The sequence below is a fragment of the Rhamphochromis sp. 'chilingali' genome (assembly GCF_963969265.1).
Source record: "Rhamphochromis sp. 'chilingali' genome assembly, chromosome: 14".
NCBI classification, from domain to species: domain Eukaryota; kingdom Metazoa; phylum Chordata; class Actinopteri; order Cichliformes; family Cichlidae; genus Rhamphochromis; species Rhamphochromis sp. 'chilingali'.
Window position 1 is genome coordinate 1,575,332 of NC_137941.1, and position 14,082 is coordinate 1,589,413.

The 14,082-nt window shown below is 41.3% G+C and overlaps 1 protein-coding gene across 4 annotated transcripts in view; it reads right to left on the bottom strand.

Moving 5' to 3' along the window:
- Positions 1-14,082, bottom strand: part of lrp1bb (low density lipoprotein receptor-related protein 1Bb) — a 276,774-nt gene that overhangs the window by 64,806 nt on the left and 197,886 nt on the right. For all 4 annotated transcript variants that reach the window (XM_080902756.1, XM_080902757.1, XM_080902755.1 and 1 more), the window contains 4 exons: positions 8,220-8,412; positions 6,284-6,409; positions 5,403-5,531; positions 5,181-5,300 (listed from right to left, as the gene is read on the bottom strand). In XM_080902756.1, the coding sequence (XP_080758882.1) occupies positions 5,181-5,300; positions 5,403-5,531; positions 6,284-6,409; positions 8,220-8,412 (568 nt within the window). The remainder of the gene's footprint in view (positions 1-5,180; positions 5,301-5,402; positions 5,532-6,283; positions 6,410-8,219; positions 8,413-14,082) is intronic.

A 14,082-nucleotide genomic window follows, 5' to 3' on the forward strand; every position in this document is an offset into this window, starting at 1 on the left:
CATGCACCCACCCGCCCACAACCCCGGCAACACACCAACCAGGACCCGAGCCCCCGAGGCCCGGCCCGGGCCCCCGCCCAGAGACGGAGCACCCCCAGAACCTCACGCCCATCCCGGACCCACCCAGGGGCAGCCAGGTTGCCAGGTCAGTAACCCACGTCCGTCAGCACAGACCCTCCCCTAGCCCCGCTGCACGCAGCCGCGAGGAAACAGTCACCTGAGAGCCAACAGAGCCCTCAACCGGACGTGACCGCTACCCCGGGTTGAGCCCCCCAAGGAAGATGCCTCCGGGGAACCCCCCGACGCCCTAAGCCTGTCCCTACCCCCTCACCAATCACAACAGTGAAGGCGGGACCAAACTATGACCCCCCACCCCCACTAGGTGATGGAGCTGATAAAAGGGGCCCAGAGCAATTGATCTGATGTGGTGGCAGAGGCTGTGTCAAGACTAATGTAATCTAATAGATAATTTCTATATTGGTTAGAATTAAGATTATTTTTATTTTTCCAGTTCATGAGGACTGTTTTCTTGGCTATGCATAGGGCAGTGAAGATCATATGGGCTATATTCTTTTCTGAAGTGACATTATCTAAGCTGCCCAACAAACACACTAAGGGGGAGGTTGGAATGTTACATTTCAGACACTTTGATAAGTCTTCACATATCTCGCGCCAAAACTTTTGCACTGGTGGACAGAACCAAAGAGCGTGGATGTAATTGTCTGGTGTATTGCCTTGACAGTGTGAGCAGTTGTTGGAAGATGTAAAGCCCATCTTGAACATCCGATGACCTGTATAGTGCACTCTATGAAGTATTTTGTATTGTATTAATTGCAGACTGGGATTTTTAATTAATTTAAAAGTTTTTAAGCAAATCTGAGACCAGAAGTTTTGGTCTAGGTTGACTGATAAATCTGCTTCCCACTTTGCAGTAGGAAGGGATATTGATTCATCTAATTTAGAAAGTGTTCTGTATATTTTAGATAATAATTTGGGGGATTTAAGAGTAAGAAAATGTGCCGCACTTAGTGGTGTTTGTAATTCAACTTGACTGAGGTTAAATTTCTTTTTTACTATGGATTTAATTTGTTGATATTCTAAAAACCTTGTCTTGTTGATCCCATATTGTTTAACTAGTCTGTCAAATGGAATAAATTCTGTTCCCTCTAATATATGTTCTAAGTATTTAATTCCTTTGCAACTCCATTCTGGGAAATTAATCATATTATTGTTTTGTAATATGTCAGGGTTATTCCAGATAGGTGTACGTTTGCATGGGATTAATGAAGACTCCGTTATTTTTAGAAACTCCCACCATGCTGTTAGAGAAAAGCTGATGTTGATACTTTTAAAGCATTCATGTCTTTTGATGTTTGAGCTAATAAATGGTAGGTCTGAAATCTCTAGATCCTTGCATAGTGCCTGTTCAACATCTAGCCAGGGCTCAACTAAGAAGGTATGTTTTAACCATTCTGAGATGAACTGAAGCCTGTTGGCTAAGAAGTATTGGTGAAAATTAGGCAGATCTAATCCTCCTCTATCCTTGGTTCTTTGTAGCGTTTTTAAGCTAATACGCGGGGGTTTATCTTTCCAAAGGAATTTGGAAATATATGAATCCAGAGATCTGAACCAATCTTGTGATGGTTTGTTAGGGATCATCAAAAATAAGTAATTTATTTTTGGCAAGATCATCATTTTTATAGTGGCGACCCTTCCCATGAGTGATATGGGTAAAGATTTCCATCTAGTCAGATCGCCTTCTACTTTCTTTAGAAGTGGGATGTGGTTTAGTTTAGTTAAGTCTGAAAGCTTAGGAGAGATATTAATACCTAAATATTTAATATTTCCGGATTGCAGTGGGGCAGAGGAAGAATTATGGAAGGAGCAGTTAATGGGGAGAACTGTAGATTTTGGCCAGTTAATTGAATAATCTGAAACTCTTGAAAACCAGTTTATTAAAGTAATTACCTCAGAGAGGTTGGTTTGTGTGTTTTGCAGAAAAAGCAACACATCATCCGCATAGAGACTGATTTTATGTTCTATGTTCTTACATTTTATGCCCTTAATTGTTGTAGCCTGTCTAAATGCTGCTGCTAGAGGTTCGATAAAAATTGCAAAAAGTGAGGGGGAGAGTGGGCATCCCTGTCTGGTGCCCCTCAGGAGACAGAAGCTGGAGGATGTCTGGTCATTTGTTCTGATACGAGCCGTTGGGGAATTGTATAATATTCTTATCCAGTTTATGAAAGAGTTTCCAAAACCAAATTTGTGTAAAGTTGCGAATAAAAATTTCCAATTAACTCTGTCAAATGCTTTTTCTGCATCTAGAGATAATATTATGGCTTCGATGTTTTTATCGTATGAGTAGTCTATTAAATTAAGTAATCTACGAGTGTTTGTTGAGGAGTGCCGACCTTTTATGAAACCAGTTTGGTCAGGATGAATTAAGAGGGGGGTCATTTTCTCTAATCTCTTTGAGAGAGCTTTGCAGATTATTTTAAGGTCTACATTTAAAAGAGAAATTGGACGATAGCTTGAGGGAAATAAAGGGTCTTTGCCTGGTTTTAGCAGGAGACTAATGTTGGCAGAATTCATATTTGGTGGTAGTCTGCCCTTTTCCTCGATTTCCTGCAACATGCTGTGGAATACTGGTGCCAAAATTGTCCAGAATTCTTTGTAGAATTCTGCAGGGAAGCCGTCTGGACCTGGAGCCTTATTATTGGGCATACTTATCAGGGCTTCCTGGAGTTCACTTGGCGTCAGTGGCGAATCCAATTCCATTGCTTGACTGTCTAGTAATTTTGGAAGAGTTACGTTGTCAAGAAACAGATCAATTTCATTTTTAGATGGGTTTATTTGTGGTGAGTATAAAGTTTCATAGAAATCCCTAAAAATGTTGTTTATTCTTCCAGGATCATATATTGTGTTCCCCGATAAATCTTTAGCAGCACATATAGTTGTTTTTTCTTTATTTATTTTTAGCTGGTTAGCTAGAAATCGACCTGATTTGTTACTGTGTTCAAAATTCTGCAAGCGAAGTCTTTGTATAAGGAATTGTGTTTTTTTATTAATAGTTTCATTTAATTCTAGTTTTGTTTTGCATATTTTGTTCAATGTTTCCTGATCTTGGTGGGACGCGTAGGCTTCTTCTAGTGATTTGATGTTTTTTTCTAATTCCTGAATATTTTTGTTTTCTTCTTTCTTTTTGTGTGATGAGAAAGAAATTATTTTACCTCTCATCACAGCTTTCCCTGCTTCCCATAGAACAGAAGCAGATATTCCGGGAGTGTCATTAAAGTCTAAATATGAAGTCCATTCCTTTTTAAAGTATTTAATAAAGTCTTCATCTTTAAGTAGTGATATATTAAATCTCCAGTTTTTACTTGGCGTAGTATTATTCTTGTGCATTAGTGTTAAAGATACAGGAGCATGATCGCTGACAGCTATAGGATGAATCTCAGTGTCTGAAATGTCACACAGCAGTGAGCTGCTGACCAAAAAATAATCCAGACGAGAGTAAGAGTGATGAACATGCGAGAAAAAAGTATATTCCTTACTGGTGGGGTGAAGAGAGCGCCATGCATCGCAAAGACCAAAGTCGTTCATATACTGTTTGATTATATTTGTGGACTGCCAATTACGCTGAGTTCCTGTTGTGTTGAGCCTATCCATTTCTTCATTTAGTCCAAGGTTGAGGTCACCGCCAAGAATGAGTGTGCAATCAAGGTGTTCAGAGAGTGCACTAAAAAAACCGTGGAAGAATGAGGGTTCGTCAACATTTGGACCATATATACTAACAATACATAGTTTTTTGTTCAATATTGATAGTTTAATAATTAGAAATCTACCCTCTGGATCTATAACTGTATCGAGTACTGTAAAATTAACATTTTTATGTATTAAAATTGCTACTCCCCGTTGTCTAGAATTATAACCGGCTGCAAACACGTTAGGAAACTCAGGTGTTTTAAGTTCATTTAAACCTGTGACAGGTTTGTGAGTTTCTTGTAATAAAACAACATCTGCCTGTAGTTTTTTAAGCTGGTTAAATATCTTTAACCTCTTTCCTCTGGTGCCAGCTCCATTTACATTCCATGTGACAAACCTCAGCATGCCCTTAATTGTGCGTGTATGTTTAATGATGTATGCTGGGTGTTTCGTTTAGACAGGTGGAGAGAATATGGAAACATCCCTTGTTTGTAAATAGAAAGAGAAAAAGAAGTGTGGTGAGAGACTCCATAAGTCTGACTATGTGTGTGAATATTCACTAATATGAACAAGCGTGGCTTGCTTATGTGTCCTGCAAGTCTGTGCGTGCTGTGAGGCTGTTGTGAATGTGCTGCCGTTGAGCTGATGTGTTTGCGTGATCGTGTTGTGAAAATATGTAGAAATAGAGGGTGTTGTTTGTAGGTGAGTGGGGAAGTAGGTGACCACAGCAGTGAAAGACAAGAGAAAGAAAGAAACCACATGAACTGTGAGCGACAACAAAAAAAAAAAAAAAGGAAACGAAACGGAAACATTCCAATTAAAGCAATGACGGAGGGTGACGGTGTTATATCTGCTATGACATCCTACTGATATTGTTCCCGTCTCAAAGAGAGACGGGAACAAAAGCAGCACTCGTGCAGCTCGGAGCAATACTTGGACTCATCTGTGCAGGTGGAGTGCTAACAGCTACCTGAATGCCATGACCTTGTGTGCGCTTCAGTTTTCTTCCCATGTCCATTTCATTTTTCTGCATCATCAATCTGCCATTTTCTGCTATTTTGATTATGTAAAAAAGTTTTTGTTTCATGTCCCATGAAAAGAAAACGCTGATGAAGGTACAACATGTAGTCAGGTAAACTCAGCTCTGTTATAAAGCTGCTACTGTCTGCTCAGGCAGCTTGATATAAACACCTCAGTATGTTTCTGCCTTTAAACTAAATACTCACATTAAATAAAATCACTGCGCTCTGTTGGAATAAAGAAAACACCGTACAGGCTCCCAGAATCAACTTTTGGGGTAAGATTCTTTGAATTTTTGCACTCGCTATGATCTCGTGGCTCATTGGAGAGCAAAGGCTCAGCACAGCATGGGGTCCAGCGTGAAACACTGACAGAAGCAGTAGTGTAACTGGGTTCTGCCTTCACGGATGGATAGGAGGATGGATGGCCCAGCAGATCACAGGGCTGTAACTTACTGCTACACAATGCTTCGTCGGAGTTATCCCCGCAGTCATCGATCCCGTCGCAGAAGCGGTTGGTGGCCACGCACCGCTGGTTGTAGCAGGGCCGAAAACCCTTCCGGCAGCTCCGGTTGTCTAAACAAATAGAATTGCATGTATGTGTTAAACTCCAGTATGGTGACATTTAGCTCTTATAAGAACTCCAGACCAAGCTAACGTGCTTTTTGAGGCTCTTACCACAGTACTGCATCTTCTCATCTGATTTATCTTTGCAGTGGGCAATTCCATCACAGGTCAGCTGGAAGTCGATGCATTCTCCATTCCCACACTCATACTCAGTGTAGATGTTGCAGGAGGAATTCTCTGCTGCAAAGGAAGAGTGTGGAAATATTATTGCACAACTGTGTTCCAGCATGGAGCGACATTTACATTCGGTCAGTATGAAAACGCTGCGTTCAATAACACACTTTCAGTCGGCCGGCTGCGAATTGTGGAGAATATCATGATGCTGCACTGATGGTCGATTTGGTGTACAGCGCCATAACATGAAATGCCAACATTTGTCGTGATTTTCTCCAGGCATGAATTAAAATTCCAGCAACTTTCACAGACTTTGATCAGCCGTCCTCTGAACTGCTACTTGCAGCTTTGCAAGTCAAAAATGCCAAACTTCCTCCTAATGAGTCAGACTGGAGTGTGGGTAAGAAGCCTGCCATCGTCTGCCATGACATCCAAGCGATCGTCCAGCTCCGAGTCACTTGCCACGTTCAAGCTGGCCAAACTTTCCTCGTTTGAACAGCTCCACCCACCATATGGTCTACCATCACTGCATTTCATATTCAAGCAGCAATGTCACATTAGACGCAAACGCTGCTGCCATGTTGCCTCGTGACTCGACGTTATACGTGGAAAACAACCTGCTCCTCTCGACTTTTCTGATACTCAAATATTGTGCACGGCAACATGCAGTAGCACGTGCTGTAAAAGCACAGCTGTTTGATTGTGTGTAGTTATGTAGCGAGGACGGAGTTCAAAAATGTCAGTTTATGTAAAGAGACGGGCAGAGGCCGGGTTACACCGAGCTCGTAAATGTAGGCAAAGTAATCCTGATGACTTACACACACATCTGTTGTCGTCTAAAAGCACACGCTCTCCACGGCAAGTGCAATTGACCCTCCCGTACGGGGTCAGCAGGCAAAGGTCGCCGCAGCCTCCGTTCATGTGTCTGCATGGGGACAGCTGACCTTCAATAAGAATCAAACAGAAGCAAGTCCGGCTTTTAAAGCAGTCACAGTGATGTTGTTTTAAAACACAATCCTAAAGTCGAGTGGCTTACCTTCAGCAGACTTCGCACTGACATCAGCAACAACATGACTTATTTCAAAACGGCTTCCAGAGCAGCTTCTTTCCCCTGTACTGTCTGAAGGTCTCTATCAATATCTATACCAGATGTTATCATCATGTTGCTTAGCAGCTGCCTAACAATATGGCTGACAGCATTTATGCAGCATTTCAGAATTACCCACAACATCTTATAAAGGCATGCATGTTTTATCTAATGACAACATCTATGTTATATCAGAAAACTTCAACTTTGGATGACTTTGCATATTATGACACATCATCTGGTTGCTTGGCAACTACCTAGCAATGGGATGAAAGCACCTTTTTGCCAATTATTTGGTATCTAATTTATATAAACAAAAAGTTAATTATTCATGACATATTATAACATCCTTGTGTTGAGCAGCAACCACATAGTGATGCTAGGTTGCTAATATTTATAGATTTTTTTCGCATATATACACATACAGCTTAAAACATACTTAAAAAAGGAACAACCTGCCTGATGCTGTAGCATGCAGCAGGAATTACAACGTGTTGTTCGCAGGATTTTGTCCAAAATAAGTCAAGAATGAAAATGTTACTTTGTGAGTCCGAGGTCCTGGCACTGAATATTCCAGAGTTAAGTGTAATTATAACTAAGTGGAAGCGATTGGGAACAACAGCAGCTTAGACTGGCCTGCACAGAGTCCTGACCTCAACCTGACAGGACGTCAGACGTGGCCTTCTCGTCCGACATCAGGGTCTGAGATCACAAATGTGCTTCTTAATTGTTAAAGAATTCCCATAAACACTCCTAAACCTTATGGAAAGCTTTCCCAGAAGAACTGAAAAACTCTTATAGCTGCAAAGGTTCATAATAAATCATATTAAACTGTGTGGATTAAGGATGGCGTGTCGAGCTCGTGTGACGGCAGACGAGCCGTTACTTCTGTCAGTACAGTGTGTGTGCGTGACTGGACATCATCCTGCTGTGAGTACGTCAATATTTAAAGTTGACAACACTCATCTGTTGTGTAACTTAGCTAAATATGTAATTATTTATAAAGAGGATATATGGTTATGATAAATGTAAAGACAAAAAAGTATAAAGTGAGTTTTAAATTCCTTAAATTTCAACCTAAATCTGCAAGTCCAGCCAATGGGGCGCACTCACACCCACATCCCTCTGCCCTACTTGGAAATTAAACTTTTTATGACACTTAAGAGACTCCCTTTATAACAAAAGTCACTTTTTATATTAATTACCTCTGAGGCTTAAGTTTCTAGCTGCTCTAAATAAGACCACTTTCATTTATCAGCCCTGGTGTTTTCTGCATTAAATTAAGATTCACTTTTACATATATGTTTTCTGTTGGGTATCTTCTATATACACACATCTGTGTAGAACACACGTGAAATGTGTACCTGTTGATTATTGATGTAATGTGATCAAACATTGAGACTGATCAGGATTGGTCTAAATGTTACTGAAGCGAAACAAACGTCAGTGTGGGAAGAAACTGTATCGAGAACAGACACAGACGCGCTCTGACTACATTTACCAGCCTCGTCTTTCAGTCAATGATCCAAAACAACATTAATGTGTCTAATATCCGGCCAAAAACACGCCACGGCTCGTGCAAACACACAACACACAAATATTTGCAGAAACGACTCTGCATACAGTGGCTATGAAATTCGCCGTATCCCAGATGTTCAAACACTCACAGTTGTTGGTATCCTTGGCCACAGTGATAATTCCCATTGGCTGGTGGGGAATATCTGCTCTAAGTACTTTGGTGTCGCCGCCTGTGTACTTGTTTGATCGCAGCACAGACCTGCGGGCCCAGTCTGACCAGTAGATGAAGTCTGCATAGATGGCGAGCCCGTAGAAGTTTCCAGGTCCTGATTTAATTATGACCTAAAAACGTAAAGAAAACACGGCTGTTAGATCGGAGATCGGTGACGTCACTTTGACGTCACCCCTGCCGCCCACTTGACTGCTTAACCCAGATGTTGGGGAGTAAATGACAGCGCCACTGGCAGAAAGGCAAGAATCCATCAGACGACACCCTCGGGGACTCTGCAGGCTCGTGGAGGGCCGAGGGGTGGGGAAGCAGCTCTGTAGTCTCAGCTCTTAGCAGGACAGGTTTGTAAGTGACATCACATTAGCCCTCTGCCATAGTGGGATTAACAGGACAGGTGTTGATTAAAGCAGCGCAGCGTGCGGAAGCAACAACTGGCCATCAGGTAAGTGAGAGACAGAGAGAAGAGGGGGAACCGCCAGATGGGGCGGGTAGAACATATTGACAGGAAATTAGATTTGGGAGTCGTTCGCTTTACGGCCAGAAACGCATTCGTTTTGTGCCGAAAATGAGAATATTTCATAGCTTCTTATCAGATTCTCTTCATTCAACAATATTCAAATATAACGCTTTAATTGTCACGTCAGCCAACTCCCAGCTGATTACTTTAACAGGCCTCAGATTTACGAACGCTGCTGAAGTAAAACGACACAAACTGCTTCCATGGACGTTCGCTCTCTCGGGGGTAAAAGGGCATCTTTGTCTTTTTCAGCTAAACATGCTGACATACCCCCTCATCGTGTACTCCGCTGCCCTTTGTGAAGCATTGCCTCCGTTAATGTCCCCACTCTCAAAATGGCACAGAGCACAAAGCTCTGCAACTGATCTTGTTCTCGCCAACCGCTCTGCCAGCATGTGATGGCACTGCTGCCGTAAAACTAGTCGTACCCTCAAGGATACTCTGCTGCCATCAAAGTTTGCATGCATGTGAGTCACAATCAAACTGGCGCTTTGCAGAGTGTTTCACACTAGTTCTGGGACCTGTGCTGTTTTAATTCTGTGAATCCACACAGATTTGTTCTGCTGTTGATTTAAACACTGGTGCAAAAAAATCTATCTTTTGTTTTCCTTTAAAATCGTCGGCTTCATGTGTGCTGTCTTCATGCTTTCTCTTCCATAACAACAGTCTGGATAAGCGCTGAAGTCGACAGTCAGCTATCTTTGTTTAATTTACACTTTTTAATTGGAATGGAGTACCTGCTCCCCGAGCAGTATCACTGCAAAGCCTTCATTAGCAGGAGCACACTGCAGCAGGGGCATGTGGGGTCCCACAGGTGAAGACTTCCTCAGCCTGGTGACCTGGCTCATCAAACATATGGGTGACTAATTGAGATGGGCTAAAGTGCTGAGCAGCAGAGGTCATATTAAGGCGAACCTTAAACCCACAGCCTTACTGTAACGCTCTGCACACCTCGGACAGGCTGGTTCTCTCCAGCTTCTATTATATGCATCAAATTTTTATGGACACAACGTGAACTCTTTTCACAGACTTTTATTTACTCTGGCTAAGAACAACTTTATCGGCGCCATCGGAGACGAGTGACAAAGAAAGATAAAAGTTCGGCTGGAATCTGAGAGCTTCATTTCAGAACTTTCCGTCCATGAATCCTTCCTCACACAAACTTCCAGGTGGAATATTTGAAGCACAGCTGTGTCTGTGGTCACTCTTGGGATCGGACAAACACTACGGGGGTATTAGAGACGGCGATAATCGCAGCCAATAACATTGATTCTTTCACTCCCTTTAAGCACAGGGGCTCTAACCATCACCATGCACGGGCAGTTTTTGTTCCTCTGATGTTTACGCATTAAAATTACAAATGATTTCAAATATGGAGGTGATCGTGCTTTTTCTTACAAAAACAGTTTATTTGTGATATCACACATTATCAGTTCAACATCACTGAAGTGGCAAAAGACACCAACTGAACAGAGAACTGCTGTTGTCCTTTATATCTTTAAATGTCAGTATTTTGCTTGTAAAAATCAGGTTTTGGAGGCAGGCAGGTAGCGTGTTTCATAAATGTGACTGTATGTATGATCCACACATGAATAAGTGTTCTCACCATCAGCCTTCTGTTTCTGGATGCATGCAAAGCTGAGTGTGACCTGTGCTGTAATTTCAGATATGAAACCTCTCAGACTTTTAAAGAAGAAGATGGAGCACATGGTCACTGACCCAGGTAACAGCTGTGGATGGAGAAAATGTGAGGTGACCGACAGGAGTGGACGGTCCTCAGGGTGAAATGAACGAAAGGATTAACTCAACTATAGTTTTCATTCGTCTGTGTGCTGCTTTCACTGCGTCAGTATCCAGAGTTCCTGTTGATTTGCAGTATAAACAGACGAATAATTAGACACTACGAAAAGCTCGATTTGTGCACAAGGATGGATTTTGGCTGCTTTGCCAGTGTAAGTAAGTAAGTAAGTAAAATTTTATTTATATAGCACATTTCTAGATAGAAATCACAAAGTGCTTTACAAGATATAACAGATTATAAAAATAAAAAAAAAACAAACAAGATACAAACAAAGTTAGCAAAAAGCAATTTTAAAAAGATGTGTTTTTAGCTGTTTTTTAAAAGTAATCAATGAATCAGCGGATCGTAAGTTCTGAGGAAGGGAATTCCACAGTCTGGCGGCCACAGTAGCAAAAGCTCTATCACCCCTAGTTTTCAGTCTCGTATACTGAGTGACAAGTAGGCCCTGACTACTCGACCTCAGAGACCTACTAGGGGCACAGGGCTGTAAAAGTTCAATAATATGGTAATAATAATATTCTTCTTCTGGTTGGCACCAAACGACTGCTATCCAGAATTAACAATTTCTCTCTCACCATCAATAACTCGCTGGTCCCTATCTCTCCCTCTGTGAAAAGCTTGGGTGTCATTCTCGATAGCACATTATCCTTTAACTCGCATATCAATAATATTACACGTGCAGCATATTTCCAACTCCGTAACATTAATCGCCTCCGCCCCTTCCTCACACCTCACGCCACTGCCATTCTCATCCATAATCTTGTTATCTCTAGAATTGACTACTGCAACTCATTATTATTTGGCCTCACACAAAAATCTATCAACAAGCTCCAACGTGTCCAGAACTCTGCTGCCCGTATTATTACTAGGACTTCTTCTACCCACCACATCTCCCCAATCCTGAAGCAACTTCACTGGCTCCCGGTCAAATTTCGCATCCATTTTAAAATAATTCTGTATACATTCAAGGCTATTCATTCTCTCTCTCCACCGTACCTCTCTGACTTATTACAGATGAAGCTCCCATCCCGCTGCCTCAGATCTTCATCTTCTCTTTCTCTCTCTGTTCCCTCTGCTCGTCTGATCACAATGGGAGGGAGGGCCTTTAGTTGCTCTGCCCCTCGACTTTGGAATTCCCTACCCCCGGACCTCAGAAATATTAGCTCATTCTCTCTTTTTAAGTCCACCCTTAAAACTTATCTGTTTAAAATTGCCTATTCTTAAATTTCTGTATGTTTTAACTTTTATCTTCGTGTATATTTCCAGTTTTTATCTGTTGTACAGTTAGGGCTGCCACGATTAGTCGACTAGTCACGATTATGTCGACTATTAAAATCGTCGACAACTAATTTAATAGTCGACGCATCGTTTGAAGCTTTATAAGATCACAAAGGACGCAGGAATAAGTAGTAGGATTTAAGAGTGTAATAACGGACTGAAACAGAAGATGGCAGCACTGCATGTACAAGGATGCCAGCTGCCGTTAAACCCTGAAGAAGAAGAAGCTGTGTCCCAGAATTCATAGCGCAGCCCAGCGCAGTTGTCAACAATGGCGGCAGCTAGTTAGTTTTAATGTTACTCTTATTATTCTTTCTGGGTCACAAAATAAACGTTTAACATATTTTCAGGCGAGAATGTAGCTGTGTAAACCTCAAATATCTGCTGAGTTTATCAAGACACCACATATTTTCAAAAGCGCTCCGACGTTTTCGGAGACGTCTGTTACCCACTAGCTCGTTAGCTAGGCGGGGGCAAGGCTAACTAGAGCCGTGAGAACACCGGACTCCCGGCAAATCGTTTTCAAACCCACCGCCGTCTTTCGCTAGTCAGGTTAAACATATATATAAGTCACTTAGATAACTTAAAAATGTTATTGTTTGGCTTTCTTTAGTATTTTATTTGTTCCTGAGTAAATCGGTTTGGCTGAGATTAAAGTTATAGTTTTTGCACAGCTAAAACTGTCAAGCAGACAGCTGATTGTCAGAAGCTGGAGAATATACTCCGGTGTCCTGTTATATTTTAGAAAGCAAGGAGTTTATTAAACTTCACCGAAACAATCTGCAAATTTCATTAAAAATTAATAAACTACCATCTTGTCTTTATTTTTAGTTAGCACAAACACTTCAAGCTGTAAGCTAATGATAGTTATATAAGAGCAGATGCTGCTGGTGCAATAAGCTGTACGCTGTACGTCCAATGGATGATGATCTGATTAGTCGACTAATCGCAAAAATAATCGGTGACTAGTCGACTATCAAAATAATCGTTTGTGGCAGCCCTATGTACAGTGCCCTTGGGTGCTTTGAAAGGCGCTATTTAAATAAAATATTATTATTATTATTATTATTATTATTATTATTATTATTATTATTACTGGGTCTATGTCTATCTGGGGCACATAAGAGGACTTCGGTTTTATTTTCATTTAGTTGGAGGAAGTTTTCAGCCATCCAGCCTTTAATGGTTTCCAAGCACACATTTAAAAGCCGCAGCTTAGAAGCCTCCTCCGGTTTAAAAGACATATAGAGTTGGATATCGTCCGCATAACAATGGTAACAAATATCCTCAAAAGGGCTCAGAATGTGCTGGAGAGGGAGTAAATAAACTAGAAACAGTAATGGCCCTAGCACAGAGCCTTGTGGCACACCAAAAGACAGAGACGCAGAAGATGATCTATACTTAGAAACTGCCACAGAGGAAAATCGGTCAGAGAGATACGAGGAGAACCATTTCAATGCAGTCCCAGAGACACCGACCCAGTATTTCAACCTGTTAAGTAAAATATAGTGGTCAACAGTATCAAAGGCCGACGTAAGATCCAACATTAAGAGAACAGAACATTTACCTGCATCGCTTTGTAACAAAATGTCATTAGAAACTCTAAGAAGGGCTGTTTCAGTGGAATGAACTTTACCAAAGCCAGATTGAAATTTGTCGAAAATACTATATTTATCTAAAACTGCTGTAAGCTGCTTAGCCACGATCTTCTCTAGAATCTTAGCAATTAACGGAATTTTTGAGATCAGTGGCTCTGTCGTGCATAATAGCAGCTTGAAAATGTGCAAATTCAATGCTGTTAGAGGAACAAATGGAATGAAAGCAGCGGCCTTAATATTGCCATAAAGACACTCATTAAAGTGAAGACCTGTTGTCGAGTCTACCTGACTAATGTGGATGACAGAGCTGGCGGTCGCTCATTAATGTGGATGAAAAAACATCCACCTGTTTGTGTACAAAGGTGAGAAAGTCATCTCTTCCCTGCATATGTGAAAACATGCACGCCTGGGCCGACAGTATCAAGCCCCAGAGGTCTTCATTAGTTTTAAGTAGACTTTTTTTTGGCTGCGTGACAAAAAAATCTAAAATTAAAATAATAAATAAGACAAAATACAGAAAAAGAATAAAAAAGCACAATATATATTAGATATATATTAGAACAAAAGGCATCAGGCCCTGCTGTTACAT